Source organism: Pithys albifrons, chromosome 2 (assembly GCF_047495875.1).
Source record: "Pithys albifrons albifrons isolate INPA30051 chromosome 2, PitAlb_v1, whole genome shotgun sequence".
Classification (NCBI taxonomy): domain Eukaryota; kingdom Metazoa; phylum Chordata; class Aves; order Passeriformes; family Thamnophilidae; genus Pithys; species Pithys albifrons.
Genome location: NC_092459.1, coordinates 98,149,274 through 98,170,144, shown reverse-complemented (window position 1 = coordinate 98,170,144; position 20,871 = coordinate 98,149,274). Strand labels below are relative to the sequence as shown.

The 20,871-nt window shown below is 42.1% G+C and overlaps 1 protein-coding gene across 6 annotated transcripts in view; it reads right to left on the bottom strand.

Moving 5' to 3' along the window:
- MARK1 (microtubule affinity regulating kinase 1) overlaps positions 1-18,391 on the bottom strand; it is a 60,023-nt gene extending 41,632 nt beyond the window's left edge. For 2 of the 6 annotated variants that reach the window (XM_071579116.1, XM_071579125.1), the window contains exon 1: positions 18,023-18,388. In XM_071579116.1, the coding sequence (XP_071435217.1) occupies positions 18,023-18,073 (51 nt within the window). In that variant the 5' untranslated portion in view covers positions 18,074-18,388. Of the gene's footprint in view, positions 1-18,022 lie in introns of all 6 variants that reach the window. The other 4 variants (XM_071579101.1, XM_071579110.1, XM_071579148.1 and 1 more) reach the window with 3 other exon arrangements.
- Positions 18,392-20,871: the final 2,480 nt, after the last annotated feature.

Sequence of the window (20,871 nt, the reverse complement as noted above, 5' to 3'; positions counted from 1 at the left end):
GAAGAGAATCAGACACAATTGTGATAAAATGTAACATGTATCCATACCCTCAGCTTGCTCACACATGCTTTCCACAAGAGCATGAAGAAAACAATCAAACACATGCACGTGATCCTTTTGTTTAGATCAGATTTACACAATATGTAGAAATACCAGGCATGAACTTTTGAAAGTATTTGAAGCTATCAGCAATAAGATACAAGGATTTTGAATAAATCTGGTCTCTGTCAAGAATATGCAAATATTTCACTAACTGATGTTGCAACTCTGAAAAGCATTTTATAAAACTTTCTAAAGAAATCCAATCCATAGGAAGTACACAGTATTAGAAGTTCAATAGACAGTATTGAGATACTGAACAAAATAACTTCCCCCTTATTCTTTTTCTACATCTTTCCTTTTCTTCACAGTTGTAACATTCTGGATTTCACAAAAACAACTTCTAAGCTAATAGCAAAACATTTCTATTGTTAGGTGCAAAGCAATCCCTTAATGCCAACAGACAATGAAGTTCCCTTTCTAAAGGCAGTCATATACAGTGGTGAGAGACTAATTTATGCTGAACTTGGAATAAAGTCTTATTCTGTGTTTGTTAGTATGGACTCTAAGCCCCTTGGAAGTTTTGACGGGTTTTTGTTTTGAGGTTTTTTTGTTGTTTGTCTTTTAAGTGCTCAACACAGATCAACATATGTGAGACATATGAGAAATAAACTTGTACACTTCAAGACAGAATTGTTTTTCTACTCAGAATTGTGATGCAGGATGCAATGTTTACAGCTCCACACTTGAAGCAATCTAGGATAGAAAACAGCCCATCTACCAGTGCAGCAGGAGACACAGCTAGTAAGAGTTTCAGAATTTCATTACACAAGGATCTTTAGAATACTTCCTAATTTTCATACGGTGACACCAACTTATATTAATCCTGTGCATGTTAGATTACTCTAACTCCCTTTTTTTAATTAAACACAGCACTGTCATATGGGAGGGTGGAGTTCATTACCACATGGAATCACAGATCCTTTTTATTTAAGGGATGAAAAAAAAAGCATTGGTCCATCCCTGAGATGCCAGTCAAAACACTTCAGAAAAACAAGTACCTTCATACCACTAAATCAGGTCCTGTAACCTGAACTCGGGTAACTTGTTTCCTCCTCTCCCTCAGCCCGGCCAGGCATGCAGGTGCAGCAGAACAGGACCTTCCTGCTTTTGTTCCATTTCACTCAGAATTGGCACAGTTATTCCAACCTGGCACTTTCCTTCCTGACTCATCGCAAACACACAAACAAGATTTTCCAGGGCTAATTCAGGACAGACAGCCCATATCATCTCCATTAATTGCTATGACAAAACTGAACCCTCCCTGTAGCCCCAGTGAAAACTGAAACAAGCCAGCTAAAAGCTGCTGCAGTAAACCACAGGTGAAGTCAAGGAGAGGGAGAAAAAGTTTTTCCCCAAATCCTCTTCTTTACTTATTTTTATTTGTCACTTGGTACAATACTAGAAGGTACAGTCAGCCCTACCAAGCAAAACAGTAAAACATTTTGGATCTTGCCAAAATAAAACTGCTAACGCTGCTCACCCAAGAAATCTAACACAAACCTATTGTTTTGAAGGAAAGGGGGAATGAAGGACAGACTCCTGGACACATTTAAACATAGTCTTTCAGAGACAGAGTTCTTTCCACATTTCTTGCCAGCCATTGCTCTTTGCTCAGGAGGTGATCAGTTAAACCTCGCTAGACTTTTTGATTTATTACATGGGATCTTCAAACCTGCCAGCAAAGAGTTCCCAGTGAGCATTCCCAACTCACCCAGGACATCCTGCCAGCACCTGGAGACACAGGCAGCTATAGGGCAATACTGATTCTGAATGTCACAGAACACACAGTTTGCTCAAAAGCCCTCAGTGAAACAGAAAGAAAACTACATGCTAATGTTGATCATTAATTGAACCAACTAAACAAGAACAGAACACACCCAGAAAGCAAAACTTCTGGCAGAGGAAACTTGGAAGAGTTTTCATTGCACTTATAAAGGATGCAGCCAGGTCATTTTTCAACTAGCCTAAAAAAAGACAGGAGAGACATGAAACAACTTATGGCTCAGGATCATGTCAAGCACATGGAGCTTCTCAGACATTTTAAGGGGTATGAGAAGTAGAAAATGGTTTAATATCAAACTTCAAAACTGAGAGGAATGGGTTGTTTCTAGAGTCTAGAAACTACAATCTGAAAGCCTGAAGTTTGCTTCCAGACAAGGAAGACAGCAGCAAGGTTTACTCACAAAAGAGTGACCAGCTTAAAGTGTCAAGTGTGTTTGACATGATCAACCAACCACTCTTCTGGGCCAGCTGAGTATTTTTTACAGAAGCAAAGTATACATGCAGCTAATCAGGACCAGGCTCTGAATCTCAACTCATTCCTTCTCTCAAAGTTTATAAACTGGGATTTTTTTTCTTCTCCATTGCATACTTAAAACAACTCTGGTTAAGTCCCCATGTGGTATGATGGCTTCTGAAGCCAACCCATCACTGCTTACATGTCTGCACCTGCTTTCACCCCCATCACCAAGGGGGCAGCAGGATGGGCAGCAGCACAGGCAGCCAAGCCTGATAAACCCTGACAACTCTCCTGCCAGGGTAACTTCCAGCTCCCTGAGCACATGGACCCCCCAGACAGTTCCCCAAGCATCAGCACAGGCCCAAGGAGGAAGTGGAACACTCAGCACTGAGAAGTCAGCACCACATCAACTCTATGTTAAGCCCTTGTGGAACCGCATTATCAGGACAGGAACAACATGGAAAAGAAAATTGATCACACCACTTTTCTTGATAATCCAGAGGCAAATTGACACCAGTAGTGAAACTTTAGCTAGGAGATACTTACTCCTATTCCACAACAAAGCAAAAACACAGAAGAACTGGGGAAAAAAACCCTGAACACAACAAGAACACAAAAATCCAAACCCATTAAAAACAATCCCACACAGAAGTAAACATACTTGTTTATTCATGTTGCTTTCCTGCACTGGGTGTGTGAGACAGAAGAGCACACCACAGGAGCCCAGGAAGCTCCCCTGTAGGGGTGACATGCATGGGCAAATCGCCCCCTAAAGTCTCTGCTCATGAAAGAGAAAATTACAATATTCCCTTAGCAAGCTGGACAGCATTTCTAAAAACTTTACATCCCCGTTACTGGATTCATCCAAGGGACGGATCCAGTGATAAATTCATCAAGACAGATCACCATTCCATTTGGAAGACTGTTTTGCCTCAAGGTCTTATTAAATTCCTGAAGCGAAGCCAGATTCTAAAAAGTGATGAGATGACCAAATAAAATATCCAACCTGATAGCAATACATACTAATTGAGACACACACGTCCTAGAAAAGAAACTGTCTAGGGCAGTGCAGGACTCTGCAATGTTCAAGGATCACGTAAAGCTGTTTTTCAAATGCAGTTACCCAATGTTCGGAAGGATTTTCCAACATTCTCTTGACATACAACTCCTAGGGATCTTGGAAGTCTAATCTTAAAGGGTGCAGAGATTAATTTTAGGATTCCCCTGCATACAACACAGTACATACAAAACAAATGTAACAAAGTATATATGTATGGCCAGACTTCGCCAAGGAAGATTTGGGCAGGGCTCTCCCCACGTGGGTGCCCTTCCAACCCGCACAGTGGATTTTTTTAGGTGAGGCACAGCGTGCACAGAACCGGCCCCACCGTTTAAGTCCTGAGGTCCATTTGCCACGGCCAAGCGAGCTTGGACAGTGACAGTGAAGTCCTCGGGACTGTCACAGCACCTGGTCCTAACCAGGGCTGACCCTGCTCAGCATCCGAGATGTGATGGGATGGGATGGCAGGGAGGCATTGAACTGTTAGGGGATGGTCCCCACTGAGACTCGAACTCATGACCTTGGAATTCAGAGTCCAGAGTGCTCTCCTTTACACCATGAGACCACCCTGTAACAAAGTACATACAAAATAAATGTAACAAAGTAATTCTCAAAACTAACGTGTTGCCCAAACAGAAGGGGGAGTGGGGGGGAGCATGAACCTACAGCAGAATAACGAGGCCTATCACATAACCTTCCACAGGGGCTGCACCCTTCCAGGGCAGAGCATCCTTCCTTAGCTGGAGAGAACTTTCATGGCCTCTGGCACTAGAGCATACTATCTTAGTTTCTCTAACTTCAAGGCTTGACAATATGTGCTGGTCCACCTTCCTGCAATAAGGACTTCTGATGCCAGTAACAAGTCTTGCCTCAGCAGACTGAAGTGCAGAGTGCCTACTGGACCTCATCTGCCAAGGAGATGCGGTTTACATATTCAAGCCAGGATATAATCAGACCCAGCATTTTGCAGACTTTTTTGTTCCTTAAACATTAATACAAAGTTGACTTTGACATTTTGGAACAGGAAAAACAGACACCATCCTGAGAGGAGGAAGTGTGAAGCACCTTAGATGGCATAGGACGTTCCTACCCATGAGCCTGCACTCAATCAGCAACCAGTTACAATAATTTTGTAGGGCAGTTAAATGCCTCCCTGACATCCGATCCCGTCAGATCTCGGAAGCTAAGCAGGGTCAGACCTGGATTAGTACTTGGATGGGAGACCTCCTGGGAAATGCCAGGTGCTGTAGGTTCTAGTCCTGAGGACTTCACTGTCACTGTCCAAGCTCGCTCGGCCGTGGCAGATGAACCTCAGGACTGAAACGGTGGGGCCAGTTCTGTGCACGCTGTGCCTCACCTAAAATCCACTGCGCAGGCTGGAAGGGCACACAGACATGGGGAGAGCCCTTCCCAAATCTTCGTTCGTGAAGCCGAGCCACACACACAATCATTTTGTCTACTGAGAACAGTGTAGCAGAGCCTGACCTGACAGTAGGAACTGCAGACAGTTATAAGGACACCACTAAATGTAGTTTACACTTTCAGAAGACCAACTATGCTTTACATACAAAGATTATGACAATGTATCCAAGCCAACTTGTAGAGTGGGACATGGCGAACTCAGAGCAGAATGAAGACTGACTTTTGCTGAGCACTCTCTACTTCGTGATTCATGTAAGTATTAATTAACAGATCAAATACAATGTCCTCAGTTGGGCTGAAGTAACTATTTTACCTGTATGTTCACAATGCTACCCCACATTGCAACTTAACAAATATATTCTCAACCTTGCACAGATTTATGCTTAACTTTAAGCTGTCCAAACACTGTCTGTCCCGTGGACCACCTCCTATCTTATGATCAAAGAGTGTGCTTTACACAGAGCTCAGACTAAAATCTCTGTGGAGCCCCTTATTTCTAAACTTTTGCAACCACCTGTTTTAACCTTTGAGATTCAATGATTTGTTATCACAAACCACTGTAATTCAGCACTTTAGAAATATATGCAGCTAGGAAGTTCAATGGAAAAAAAAAGAAAAAAGCAAACAGCAGCAATATTCCTAAAAGATTTTGCAAAGTATATAATACAGCTAGAAAAAACAAATACATTTCTTCAGATGTTTTCAACTGGCTGATACAGTAATACAGTAGATAAATACTGACAATATCACATATAGATATTAGATATATGTCAACGTATTGAAGTCAAATCATAAAGAGAAATCATGTGTGAGTATAACCGAGATGCAAAAGCCAAGCACAAGAAAAAGAATAAATATAATAAATGAAATAGTCCATATTATGTAAGTCAAAGGAAGGGAAAAAATTAAAATCTCAGAATGAAAAAAAAAAATTAAAAATAACATACACTTGATTTACCCAGCCCATTAAAATAAAATAGTAAGAAAATGTGGAAGAATTAATGTGTGTGTGTGTATATATATATATATATACACACCACCACTAGCAGGGACAACTCTTGGTTCTGCCACGAGCTGGACTTCAAAACAGTTTGGGTAACATTAGATGAACATGCCTGGAAATTCCCAGCTGAAGTGGCTTACTTAATCAGATGCTGTCTCATAATAAAACAGGAATTAATTTGACTCAGTCTCAAAGAAGGGAAATTTATAAAAGCAGGGAAGTCCTGGGAACCTGAGGGAAATGTCAGCAAATGACAGGAACTACCAATCTCCTCACCAGAAACTGGGAATCTGTTCCCAAAACCTCAAAGGAAAGTCCTTCTTATGCAGATTTCAAACGGACATCACCGAATTACTCCAAGTCTTAGGATGAGCCATCAGCAATGTTTTGTTCTCTCTTGCACCATCAACCTGCCAAGGGTCCAAAAAGTCTCTTTGCCTCTTAAAAGATGAGGAAAGCCACAGCACTATAGGAGAGACGATCACATATCCTCTATGTAACACTGCAATTCCTGAATTCTCACAGGCTCACTGGCAATTTTTTTACTTAGTTTACCAAACTAACTAGAAGGCCTCCAATCTCATCAAGGGATGAGAGCTACTGAGTTAAGTATCTTTCTCATTTCACCAAGGAGTTAACAAAGAACCTGTTAATTTTCTACTGCCTTCCTATGACCCAACAGCTGACCTGAAATCAGGCACAGATAGCTTCCTATCCTCTCTAAAAATTATCTGGAGGTATACTTAATTCAAATATTTAGATAAATGCTACCTGCCAATATTTCTGACAGTCTCACAGCTTGTTTTCTTATTTTTCTGTTTGTCACCAACTGTCCTAATGTTAGAAATATCTTCAATTAAATCAAGACATGGGGCAGTCCTGTGGTGTAAAGGAGAGCACTCTGGACTGAATCCCAAGGTCATGAGTTCGAGTCTCAGTGGGGACCGTCCCCTGGCAGTTCAATGCCTCCCTGCCATCCCATCCCGTCAGATCTCGGATGCTCAGCAGGGTCAGCCCCGGTTAGTACCGGGTGCTGTGACAGTCCCGAGGACTTCCCTGTCACTGTCCAAGCTCGCTTGGCTGTGGCAAATGGACCTCAGGACTTAAAACGGTAGGGCCAGTTCTGTGCACGCTGTGCCTCACCTAAAAAATCCACTGTGCAGGCTGGAAGGGCACCCACGTGGGGAGAGCCCTTCCCAAATCTTTGTTCACAAAATTTGACCATACAATACAAAATCAAGACATTAAGAAAAAAATGGCTCATGCACCATTAACATTTCACTTGGTCATAACAACTCTAGTCCAAGAGTCAATTGTTCTACTTAATTCAACTTCTTCAGGTTAGCAATTATTATGTGAAGGTAAAGACAATGAATAGATGGATATAGGAATCCAGTTTGTCTCTTCTATGCTACGTAGAAGGCTTGACACCACTCACTTTGAAAATAATTCTACTGAAACATAATATCACACACCACTAAGAAATGCATCTAATGAGTAATGGTGAAAAAGCTTGTATACCATACCAAAATACCAAGTTTTACGATTAAAAAAAATCACACAAAAACTAATAACAGCAGGAGTAATAACAATCAATATGTTATCTTGTAGTCTTTAGAAAACATTAAACTTTTTTTTATATGAGCACTATACTTCTGCAATCACTGGAGAAGCAAAAATAACTCTCTTTAAAAGGATCTTTAAATGCAGGTTATCAGTCTACTTTGCTCAGGCTGAGAGATTAGATTTTCTTCAGCCTGACCAAGAACACTGCTGCAGGCACACATTCTCTAATAGCAATTATGTCTTCCAATGACTAATTCCAACACCTATATTAGCTCGACCCTCATTGCTCATACCAACTTGCTGAGGATAAGATTTCTCTGGGCTATGCAGTAGATGGAGCAAGAGTTTCATTGTGAAATGCTTTAATAAATTTTCTTTGTTCATGTGCATCTTAGGCCAGTCATGGGAAGAAAGAACTCTAAAGAGCAGCCAGTCTTCTTCATTTAATATCAAATTAAGAAAAACAAATTTGGAAAGATATTATACGTAGGTCTGCATGCAAAAGACTACTCGGGACAGTATAATTAATATTTTCTGTATACATTTCATTGTATTGAATGATTAAAATTGCTATTCTTCCTGGAATCTGATCTAAAAGAAAAAATAATATTTTCATCCTCCAGTAAGTAAAGATACATTCCTGGGGTTTTGGCTTTTTTTTAAACTACCAATAGGCTGTTCTTGCTGTAATAGTGGCAGGGGGAAGAAAATCTGATTACTGCGGGGAAAAAACCTACTAAATAAAAACCCAAATGCTTTAAAGAGTTATATTACCTTGAATCAATAATTTTATCTGGAACAGAGATATGACTAAATACATTACACATGTAATCCATTTGTGGAAAACAACCATATCCTCTGTAAGATCTCAATGTAGCATTTCACAGGCTAAGGTAATTTTCATGGCAAAAATAAGACTTTTCTTAACATGAGATTCTTTAAATTTCTGAGCCATGTCTCTGCTTATTTTAAGCAAGGACAAACATCTAAGAAATAGAAAGATACATACAACTGAAGCCAAACACGCTCTCTCAAAAGGAATTTCAGATATTTACTGTTTAGCACAAGTAAGTAATTTACACTGCTGCTACACGTACTGCAGTACATCCTACACTCCACTTCTCCAACTTGGCAATTCTCACCTATTAGAATCCTCGTCTATCTGTGTGTATGAAGAAAATCTCTAAAAGAACGTTATAAAACTGTATGCCCTTCCTAAGTAATCACTATAAAGCTTTGATTACTCTCTGATGTTATCTGAGAGAAGAAAGCACAGTAACTCTACTGGAGTGGAGGGAAGGGAAAGTGGAGAGAGGAAAATATAGTCTAATACCTCAAGTTGTAACAATACTTTTTGCTAATACCTCAAAAAGAGCCCCCAAAACAGAAAAGTCCTCCCAGTGAACCCACAGCAAAGCATCTCTTCACTCCCTTTAGCTTTACAATTCAGATGATTCCCATATTAAAATGCTCCTTGGGATTCATACAGAAGAGTATTACTTGAAGGATAAACAGGAGCTACAGCTACGTAGCTTTTTGTAAAGCTTTGTATTGGGTTTGCTTATGTCATTAAATGAGCAAAACTGGAAGACGTCCCAGAAAGAGTGAGAAGCATAAGGAAGCTGGCAATGAGTATGCCAAGCTCAAGCACAAAAGCATGTTAGTAAGCAAAATGGGGCAGAAAACAAGGATGGGGGACCAAGAATGTGATATATAGCAAATTGCAGGTTTTAAATGGCCATCAAATTAATCAACATAGGCAACTGGAAACTGGGAAAAATGGATGTTGCTGAAATGTGCATGGATAAAGCTGCTGTGATGGCAGACTAAAGACTAGCACCAGGTTTAAAGCAAAATTGGTCAAATATTTGAAGAACTAAACAAGAGAAATTACCTATAACTTCTAATGTTAAGATTACAAATAAATGGCCTCTTCTGCTTAAAAAAAAAAAAAAGGGACGGCTTGGGGACAAGTAAAAGATATTTTACTTTATTTTTCCATTACTTGCTTCTTGAATATTTTTGGGTTAAGATGAAAAAGATAAAAACCAACAGTGGGGAAAGGAGGAAGCCAGGAGGAAAGCTACCAGGAGATCTGAAAATAGCACTCCACCACAGTGACTAAGGCTGAGCCCTCTGCTTACAAAATGTGTGTTTTACAGCACCATGAGTAAGGCGTGGGCCCTCCTACCGAAGCACAGCAGAGGCACTACAGGTTTCACCACAAGGCTTGCCCTGGGCAAAAGCCTTTACAGCAAGCCCTGCTAGAGCCTAATCTATCCAAATCTAATCTATTTTCTTCAACCACATCTGTCTAATGAAAGATATCACTTCCCTCTAACAATCTTGCCTAATTCTGTCTCTGCTTGAGATTTTAAAAGTTATCATGGGATACTATTATTTTATAATATAGAGATAATTAGACTTTGTCACCAGTATCATTATCATTATCTCCTCTTGCAAAAGACTGCCATGGGCTACCCAGAAACTCCATATGTTCAGCTACATGAACATCTATGTACTACACAAATGCTTTCATCAGAGGTGAAGTAAAGTTCTGTCTTACTTTCACACTACTCATATCACAGCTCTGTGTACTTAAAATACAGTTCTGCAACACAGCTGGACAAAGCTCCTTATGTTGAATCAATTAAATATATATTACATTTGGACATCATTCTTTGCTCTGATTAACATTCTGCTACTTTTGTGAATTCTACAGGTGTTTAAACATAAACCAGGAATATTATTCTGCTTAATACCAACACATGGGGTCACAATGAACAAGGCAGAGGCTGATCTGAAGTCATGAACATGTTTCAGTCTGACCTCAGTATAACTCCAGTATGTGTAACCATCCTCAACTTGGAAATCATTACATCTATGAACACACGTGTCAGTGTGTGGGCATTCAAGGCTTTCTTAGATTTGGTATACATCTTGGAAATTAATCTAATTATTCTGGCTAAAGCTAACTATAATCAAGAGTTCTCTTTCTGCTATATTGTCAGATTTTCAAAGAACACCAGTGTGAAGAAATATAACCCCTTTTTCAATGCATGCTGTAGTGCCATATTTTGAATGCAGGTTTCTTCTGTAAGAATCTTACATCTTTATAAAACACTGCAAACTGGAAATAGTTTGCACACAAAGGGAAAAGAGTCACTGGTACTGAGCACTTAGACCTTGAACAGCTCTGCAGGAGCTTTTACAAAAGTCATCTTGACTGCAAGGCATACTCACACTAACCAAACAAGCGGAATGCAGACCACTTCTCATGATGACACTCATAGCCTACCCCCAAGGTGTCCCACAAACATAGGAACAGCACAATAAAAGAAGGAAAATTATTTTTTTCTGAATCCATACACAACAAACAGCAGAACAGGAGAACCGGAAAACTCATGGACAACACATTCATTCCAACAAATGAGAGCCTGCTTTCCACAGTGATTTAAGCAATGTGAAGTGTCTGTCCATCAGCTGTCCCGGTGAGATGGAGAATTTTAGAATAACAATGATCCTTCATTCTACAGAGAAGCCCAATAAACCTGTGCTTTTGGATTTCACACAAACACACTATTTATTAATCATTACAGACTAAGCTGTGCCACTGCTCCATGAGCATGTCGGGTTCTCTGCTTTAAAGGTTAACTGTGGCCCCGCTGAATTTCACTGTGCAGGCACCTCACTACAACTGTGAACATGTCTGTCAATGCAAGTTGCTGTTTTCTTTGAAAGCATACAAAAACAAATCCCTGAAAAAAAATGCTTATTTTAGGAAAAAATAAACCACTACCAAAATAACAAACCAACCAAAAAACCCCCACCACAACCAATCAACCAAACTTTTTTTCAATTGCCATCTCAGCTCAAAAAAAGTAGGATTATGACAAGCACAGAGAGTAACTTCTAATGCTTCTGCCTTCAACTATTTTACCATGATAGCTACAGCATGTTTGATGACTGCTTAGGAAACAAAAGTTGAAACAGCCACAGGGAAACTATCTTCAAAACAAGGGTCATCCTAACCTCTTGCAACTTTTAACCTTGGATTCACTCGGATGAGTGAACTATCTAAGATGTATCATAACATGCAGTTACAAAGTGTGAATCTGACCTTGACATCTCAGCAATCCTTTGAATTTGCTATTTTACTAAGTTATTCACAGAAAAACAAAGATGATTCATTCTTACATGAAATACAACTGGCCTAATTTAAAGCCCAGTTTAGCACTGAGCACAGAGAACACAAAAAACACCCCTAATTTAGAATGTGAAAGAAGTAGAGAAATGCTAACAATTAAACAGGCTTGGTAGTTGATGTGGAGAAAGAGCTTCTTATTAAACCTCAGATTGAGTTGCATTATATTCATTACACTGAACAATGCGAATGTTTTGGTGAAACTTTCCTGTTTTCATGGCTGCTTTCACAAACAGTCAACTGTGGAGCACATTTCTTCTTGATTTGCCACTATCTAGAGCAGAGTAAACATTCAAGAATCAAGACCCAGAAAAAAAATATGAGGGCATAAAAAAATATTTTTGGCTATTTTGAAATTCCAGAAAGATTAAAAAAAAACACAACAAAAACAACCACAAGAACCAAGCATTCTGTTTACAACAACTGAATAGATGGTGTCATGATCACAACATAAATAAGCTAAGCTTGAATTTTGTCACTGTCTGCAGCAGCTTACCGGGAGGACAGCACAGACTGTAAATGTGTATTTTAAAATAAAATAAAAGCTAAAGCTAATAAAAGATAAGATCAAAACAGAAACATTTTCTCTCCAATATTGCAACATACAAAAAGTTTGCTCAAACTCTCAAGTTGTGAGTAGGCCCACTCATAAGCGACCTGTCTTAGGGCTTTAGTTGCACCATTGATTTATAGTTCCACATTAACTGTAAAATCATCTCTCCTTTTTTTAACAGGGTAGTTTCTCAATGAATCTGCTCTACTGGAAAACTGTTTTAAGTTGTCTGAAGCATCAGTAAGATATTAAGGCCAGATCTATACTAAATTCTGAGAACAAGAAAAAACTCTGCAAGTACAAATACAAATCACTGATCCAGAACATATTTCACAGAAACCACTGTATTTGCACTTAAAAAGAAAAATTTCTTTTTGTGTTTAAACTATTAATATCAATTAGAAGTTATCAGGAGCTTCCTCTGCTAAGCAATAGTAATTGTGATAGTAGAAACTTAACAGATTTATAACAGAAACATTAATTTAAAAATATAATTGGGTGCTACAGGGAAAAAAATCATGTCTTTACTGATGATTAAACTATTTTAAGTATACAGTTAAAAACATTTTAAAATTTGTATTAATATAAGCAGTACGTCCATATGATTAGAAAAATATTACAGTAAAAACCCCACTGATAACAAGTCTCCCTAGACCATAACCTCCTTGTACTAGTTCAGTGTTTAACTTCACTGACCATGGAAGTACAGTTTGCAGAACACCAACCACAAACAACCCAACTTTATGTTTACCTATGAACCTCCAAGCCCCCACTTAGTATGAAATGAAACAAGTACTACAAGCAAACTGCGCTCTTTCTGAACTTTAACCCTGTGTACTCTTTCATGATGCCTGGAAAGAACACTGAAGCATGAAGCTAGATTTTCACTCCTTTGTACCAAAATATTTCTCTTTACAAAAGCAAAATGAAACTAAACATCTCTATCACCTGTCCCGTTGCTTTCTCTGATCCACACAGAAGGTTCACTTCAAAATGGGTAACATACTTTATAACAAAATGAACCTTGCTCTCTCTCTGTGCACAATGCTCTGGCTAAACGTGTGTTTTCCCCACACAATGTAGGAGCTGCTTCCAGATGTGCAGCAAAACAACAACAAAAAAAGTTTGCATAGTGAAAATGCAACCTTCAAAATAAGATTAGGAGAACATAGCCTGCTCTTACCATTCAAACAAACATACAAACTAAAGGTGTGTTTACGATCAAGGAAAATATTCTTACAAGGAAAAAACACAGGCATTCCTCAGTTTGCTCAAGCACATCTCCTGTGGATAAGAAAGATACAGCTGTACTCTTGAACCCATAAGGCTTGGAAAATAGGCCATTCCTCTGCTTAAGGCACTGAAGGAAAGAATTCTTGTCAGATACTTTCTCCCACGCCCCCTCTGTCCAAATCAAAACCATGTGTTCTTATTGTGCAAAACCAAATCCAGAAGGAAAAAAAATAGAAAGAAATTAAACATGGTATAATCATTATAGCCCCAACTTGACCACTTCACTCTATCCTCTTATCTCTTGCCCTGTTCAATTTTTTTCTCTTTAAAATGCAGCTGTCTAGTAGCCTCCCCTATCAGAAAGGCTTCCTTAGCCACACCCACTTCAGCTGGCAGCCGAGACATCACCCTTCCCTTGCTAGCCCACAAATGGTTGTGTGTCAAATTTATAATTATTTGTATAATAATGAAGCAAGTCACATGATCATAGGTCACAGTTTTATCCTTCCTTAAAACTCGTGCTGCCATGACATCCCTTAACCATTCCCACATAGCACTGGTTTGGTAAGACAGACCACAATTCCCACATTCCTCCTCGACCCTGGCCAGAGTTATCATCCAGCACTCCTGCCTTGTTTGTTCCTTCTTCCACAGTAAACGTGCCAGATCGCTCCAGCTGAACTAAACAACTTGGATGCATCTGAAAAGTACAAAACAAAACAATACCTTTAAACTTAGCTAGATGGGTGAGACCACAACACAAATAAACAGCAATACAGGTAACAGTGATCCCTTCAAAAGATTAAATTACACTTAGTGCAGAGAAAAAAATGTATTCTTATACCAGACTAAGAGGTCCTTATGTCAGAAAAAAGCTAACTGCAACATTCTCATTTTTATTAATTTTACTAAAAGCACTATACAGCAAGCAGTATAGAGCCAACTCTTAAACTCTGAGTATCTTCTTATACAACGCTCTGGAAAAACATTCAGGAGAACATATTACTGATGCATTTCTTTTGTCTTAATTCAGGAAAACCATTCCCCAATTTAGTGACACAAAACACTATAAAAATATATAGGAAAAAAAATATAAAAGCGCCTCTTCACTCAATTAATACCAACTCAATGAAAACAAGAGAGACAGTCTAGCTCCAAGCTTTTGATTTCTGTGCTTCTCCTCTTCCAGCGACAGCAGAGATGGGAAGCTCTGTTCACCCAAACTAACCCCAACTACAAGTGTTTGAATGCACTGACACATTACCCGTCACAGCCTACGTAAAATGTATCAAGAGGAAGCTGAAAATAGTTACACGTACAAAATCAAAACATGGGGAAATTATTATTTTGAATACCACTCTTAGCCCTCATTTGAAAAAATAAATCCGGTAATAGGCATGAAAATACAGTACAGTAATACCAATAATTTCCCCAAGTTTCCCAATAAAATGTTCAGTTAGAATAAATGTTTGACAATCATAATCTATTTTGTTTCCTTAAACACAGCTTTCATGAAAGAAAAAGAACATTTCCAGTGAAGAGTATTTGTGGGCATATGCTAGAGAAGTTAAACATAGCACTGGGAGATGTGAGGAATAGCAAAATGGCAAATAAAAGACAACGGGTGTGAATCTGCATAAGGCAGACCTATCAGTTACACAGACACTGCTTCACAACCACTGGCTCCCTCCACCTGTTGTCTGTCCGTTGTTGACAGTTCCTGACCATCTTATTCCAGCTTTCTGATAAGACTTTATCAAGTAATATGCTGCATGACCTTATCCCTTCTAGACTATTTTCAAAGGGCACTGTGGGATAAAAGGCACAAGGAATTATGGAAATATGCAAGTTTTTCATCCATCCTAGTAGTAAGTACCATAATTTCTGAAGGCATGTATATTCTTACGATAGGTGCTATATCCGATTATTTTTTTTTCAAATGATGTAACACATACTTGCACACTGAGAAAAGCACACATTAAAATTTTATTCATTTTCTATTTTAAAGTACTGAAAGCAGCTGCCAAGAGACAAAGGGGGGTGATGGCAGGGTAGTTCCCCATGATTTCATGCAACAACCTCACACCATGTGCAAAGCACAGCTGGACGCGTACATAGGTTTGTACTCAGAACCATCAATCAGCCCTCTCCGGGATACAGAGCTACAGCCTGTCCCTTGGGAGTCACACAATGGAGCCACACTGCTGAGATGGCCACAAACATGAGACACAAGAAAAACGTCTCTCCCGAAATCACCATTAGCTGCAGAACTTGGGAGAGCTTTGCTAATATGTATACTCGAGGACTGGAAATATGCACTACGAAGATGGATGTTTTTACCAGGCCAAAAACTGGTCCTGATTCCTCACTCTTTCCAATTACTTCTTCCTTTTCTTGCAACTTCTCACCACCTCAGATAGCCAGAGCTTACTAGCTTGACTTTGTACATCAAGCTCTATCAGCATAAACAGTTCCCCAGTCCATTAGTGTTTATTAGCAGAAGGAAGCACATTAAAAGTAAATTAAGAGTCTCACCTCACCCTCACAAAATCCATTTTAAATCAAGGAATGCTGCTGATCAGGAAGTCAGCAACAGACCATCTTCTCCTTCTCCATCCTACACTTACCACTTTAGCAAAAGTAAAAGACACCACAGGTAGCAAAGACAGCTTCCTGAGGCTGCCTGACAGGCAGACCTTGAGGTCTCTGCTCCAAAACCCAGCAGACGCCACATTAATGACAGCACTAGAATTACTTTGTGCAGATGTAGGAACTTACTACTGCACAGCTCTTTGCTGTTTATCTGACTGGAGAATTATATTCATTAGTATTAGGTTACAGACTTACACAAAGGTTTTCAGAAGCAAACGTGACTTTTGAATATTCTGATATCCTGTACAAACCTGGGTTTTTTTCTGATACCAAATGCATCCTCTGAAATTACAATAGTAAGAAATAACACTTTCTGTTCCCTAAGTGTCAAAATTGAGCACTTACAAGTAGCATATTTTTTAAAAGAACTACTAACATTTTAATTGAAATTTTCATTCTATATGGACAATGACATTTGAGAATATTTCCATTTGCATTGTGTAAATTTTGTAAGTCTTATGCACTACATTACTGAATATATGTGTCTATATAACATCCCTTCTGTCATCTATGTCTCATCAACATTCCTATATACATTTGAAATGGAGACTCACGAGTAACACATATCACAGAAACATGGATTTTATCATTTAATTAAATCGAAGTTTTCATCTCAAGGACTTACTGTTGTTGTGCCACTAACACAGAACTCATCAGTCCATGAAGGGATACAACAAATGCATCTATTTGCTTTAACTAGCAATAAGGCTGATATTGCTGTGTCAATTAAACTTCCACTGAGCGACTGATACTACAAGCTCATTATCATAATTCACCAAGCTAGGGCTTCCCTTCTTTAGCCGTTACCTCATTTCTGTTACTTCTGTCTCCTAAATCCTCTTCTCATATTCACTTTTCATTTTGTATCAGTCAGTACCCTATTCAGAAGACATTACTACTTGGGCTTGTACAGTAACACACTTTATGAGATCCTACTGCTTGCCAGAAGCTCTATAGATTGATGCAATACAAACAAGCACTTTCTTCAACCCGTTCCAGCCCACTAGGCCATCTTTCTTCATTTCTTACCAATCACTTTCCAGCCAAGTAGAAGGTGGGTATGACTGCACGTGTTAGATTTCCTATGACTCCTTTCCCCCTCCGCCTGCCACCTTTCCAAAGGCAATGAACAATACCTAACACATTGCAAACATATTGCTTTCAACATTGGTCCCCTCACCCAAGAGGAAAATTTCACACCTCCCACACTACCACTTATTTAAATAATCACCACTGATGGACAGGACCAGACAGGGTCCAGCATTCCTCAGGTACACCCTCTATCGTAGCTAGGTCTGGCTGTTTTCTACAGAAGACCACCACAGCAGAGAAAACCACAGTGCTCCCACTCCAGAGGAGAGCGCAAAGATGTTTCAACGGAGCACAAAGGAAGATACAACGAACTCGGGAGGAACCAAGGACACGACAACAGCCTCTCTCAGCGAGAACACAAAGCAAAACAGAGGAAGGGATACAGCAACAGCAGGGACCCTCTTGGAAGTGCACACTGAACAAAGAGCAAGTACCGCTGAACCCCCGAAGGCGAGACAGGCCCAAGCGTTAGGCGGTCTGACAGCCCACAAGTGGCTATCCCGACCCAGGCGCGGAGGTGCGCGGTGCGGGGGCCGCCCTAAGGCGGGGCTGTCGCCCGCGGGCGCTGCAGGCCTGTCCCCGCCGGGGCCCCGCACCGGCGGCCCGTGTGCGCCGACAGCCGAGGACATATAAGGGCAGCCCAGCCCGGCGGGACTGGAAGGGGCTGCGGGAGCGCTGCCGGTGGGAGGCTCCGGGCCACGGGCGCGCTGGGGCGACGTGGAGCGCGGCGGGCCGGACCCGCCCAGGCAGCGCCGCATGGAGGAGCCCGGGGCGCGGGCAGGGCCCGCCCGCCTCTGGGGCACCCGGCCTGGGCCGCCCCGGGTGCCGAACAGAGGCGGAGGGAGGGAGGGAGAAGGGGAAGGAGGAAGGGGAGGGGATCCCGGCTCGGCACTCACGTTCTCGGTGTCCCGCTCGTTGACGGTCGGCAGCGGCGTGCGGGTGGACATGGTGTGGGCCACCGCGGCGCCGCGCCCGGCGCTCCGAGGGGAGAGGCCGCTCCTAGGCCGCGGCGGAGCCCGCCGGCCGCCCCCGCCGCCAGCCGGGCGCACACGGCGGGACGCGGGGCCTCCTGCCCGCTACGCACCCGGCGCCATCGCCTCGCCCGGCCGACTCTCCCTCCGCCCGCCTCGCCGCCGGGTTCCGCGCAGCTCGGCCGCCGGCTCCTCCTACTCCTCCGCCCTCCTGCCCGCTCAGGTGAGCGACCGGCAACGCAGGAGGGCCACGGCGCCTCCTCACAGCATCCGGTAGCGGCCCCGGCTCCTCCTTCCCGCTCCCTGTCTCCTCCTTCTCCTCCTCCTCCGCCCCCTCCCTGTCGCCCCCGCCCCGCCAGCCCCGCCGCAGGAAGCGCCGCGCGGTGCGGGCGGGCGCGGCAAACGCGGGCGGGCGGGGCCGGTCCTGCCGCCGCTGTGACCGCGGGCGGGGCCGGGCGGGAGCGGCCCCAGAACCAGCGTGGGGTGAAGGGGGACGGGGCCCCATCGCAGGTTACAGCTTCTCTACCCCATGGGGACCAGTGACAAGACCCGCGGGAATGGCCTGGAGCTGTGTCAGGGGATGTGAAGGCTGAATGTTAGTTAAAGATTCTTCACCCAGAGGGTAGTTGAGCACCGGAACAGACCCCCAGGGAAGTGGTCACAGCACGAAGCCTGACCGAGCTCAAGAAGCATTTGGACAACGCTCCCAGGAGCATGATGTGACTCTTGGGGTGTCCTGTGCAGGGCCAGGAGTTGGATTCGATGATCCTTGTGGGTCTCTTCCAACTCGGGATACCCTGTGGTTCTATGGGGCGGGTGTGAGCGAGGCTGCGGGGAGGGCAGCCCCCGGGACCAGGGCCCACCGGGCGTATCCCCAGCCTGAGGGGATGGGGAGGCCCGGGAGCAGCCAGCAGGGCTCAAGGAGTAAGGGGATCCGAAGTCCCCCTGCATGAGGCATGCGGGATGGAGCCCACGGGGGTGGTGGACTGATGTGAGCAGTGGGTTGCTAGGAGTCGTCTCTCAGTTTTCTTGTCTTAGCAGGAGCAGCCCTGTCTGCCTCTTGTACAGCTCCAAGCCCACAAGGCACAGACTTTCTGGAGGTTTGTAAACCCCTGTGTCAGCATCAGAGCATCTGTATGAGTCAAGTCATCGACCATCAGCCATCCTCCTTTACCCACTTGAAGCTGAAATGGGATGAACAAGATTCTGTGGAACATCCATTCACTCAAGTTCAACAGGCGCACAGTCCTCAAACACTTAACCAGTGACCTCATGTGCTTAAAATTAGAAGCAGACACACATTTTCATCTTTGAGAAGTTACTGGTGTTTACATGACAGCAGCCTTTGCTATAAAACCATCCGAACCCTTCACCAAATTCTAAAAATAATTTGCAAAAATTACAAACAACCTTCCCTGCACCAAAACCAAAAGAAAGACAGTGGCTCTGAATTTCCATTGCAATATCTTGGCAGATTTGTGTAACTGACGCTGTAAATGTCCTCATAAATTGTGTAAACACAATCCTTGTTCTGAAAGACTTTCCTTATGAAAGCACTTCGGAAGGCACTTCATGAGTTGTATGTCTATCTTCAGGAAGCCTTTATGTGCTTATGAAAGGGCATAGACTGTTATACATTACTTGTATATTTAGATAATATATATATGCACACCTATGTTTATAGACCTACTAGTAGAATATATTTTGTTCTAGCTCTGTTAATTCTGGTGTGATTCAAGAGGTGTCTCCAGCTCCTCAGCACTGGTCAGCTGACAGTGAAGTTTTCTACATGTTTGGGAAAACAGCTCTTCCTCTGTAGCTGATGCAGGCACAGGCAGAAAACATTCCCATGCTGTACGAGCAGCGTAACTGAACTCGCTGTTTGCACATTCAGCATCATGTTGCTCTGAGCATTCACAATTTGTCAGTCTGGAGTGACAGAGGTTCCCAAGCAGTCCTTGGACCAAAGCCTCCCAAATCTTGACAAGGGCCTCTGTGAGTTCTTGGCTCTTTCCTCACATAGCTGCCGCTCCCGACTGCAAGAGAAATTTTAGGGTCTTTCATTTTACTGGGAATGAAATAATTCAAGATCGGGTTTACTCGAGGTAAGCAGCCATGGTCTAGCCAGCATGCCAAAACAAGTTTGTTGACAAACTGGATATTAACCCAGTTTAGTTGCTTAGCTCATCAAAGTGCATTTGCTTTTATCCCAAATAAGAACAAGTCTGTGTCTAAGGCTCTGCGTGGGGTCTGACTCTGCAATCCTTACTTGGTCAAAACTCCCACTAATGTAAACCCATCATGGTATGGATTTGTGTACGTGATTGTGGTTGGAATAGAAAGGAGTGCAAACTCCAGTATCTGTGGATGTGTACCACTAACTGAGGGAAGACTTAGAAAGACTTCCTGCCCTACAATTTGAATATGCTTTGGTCAGTAATTCATAGGAAAACGTTGGGTCATCAGAAATTAAAAGTGTAATAATGTAATAATTCTTGTTATCTGAAGATCTGCTTTGCAGTTGCTTTGGCTGTGGTTGTTACTGTTATCATCTTCTGTGTTAATAAGGTCATTCAGTCATTTAATAGCTCAGCTTAATTTTGTTGTCTTATTACTACAGGCTTCTTGTTTCCCTCCGGTGTGAAAATGCAGGGACAGTGAATGAAGAGCTGCATGGAAGAGCAGGTGACCACAGAGATGGTTCTGCTCATCCCCCAGCCACTCTCCAAGAAGACAAAACAGAAGAAAGGCAACAGATTGAGCACAAAATTGGC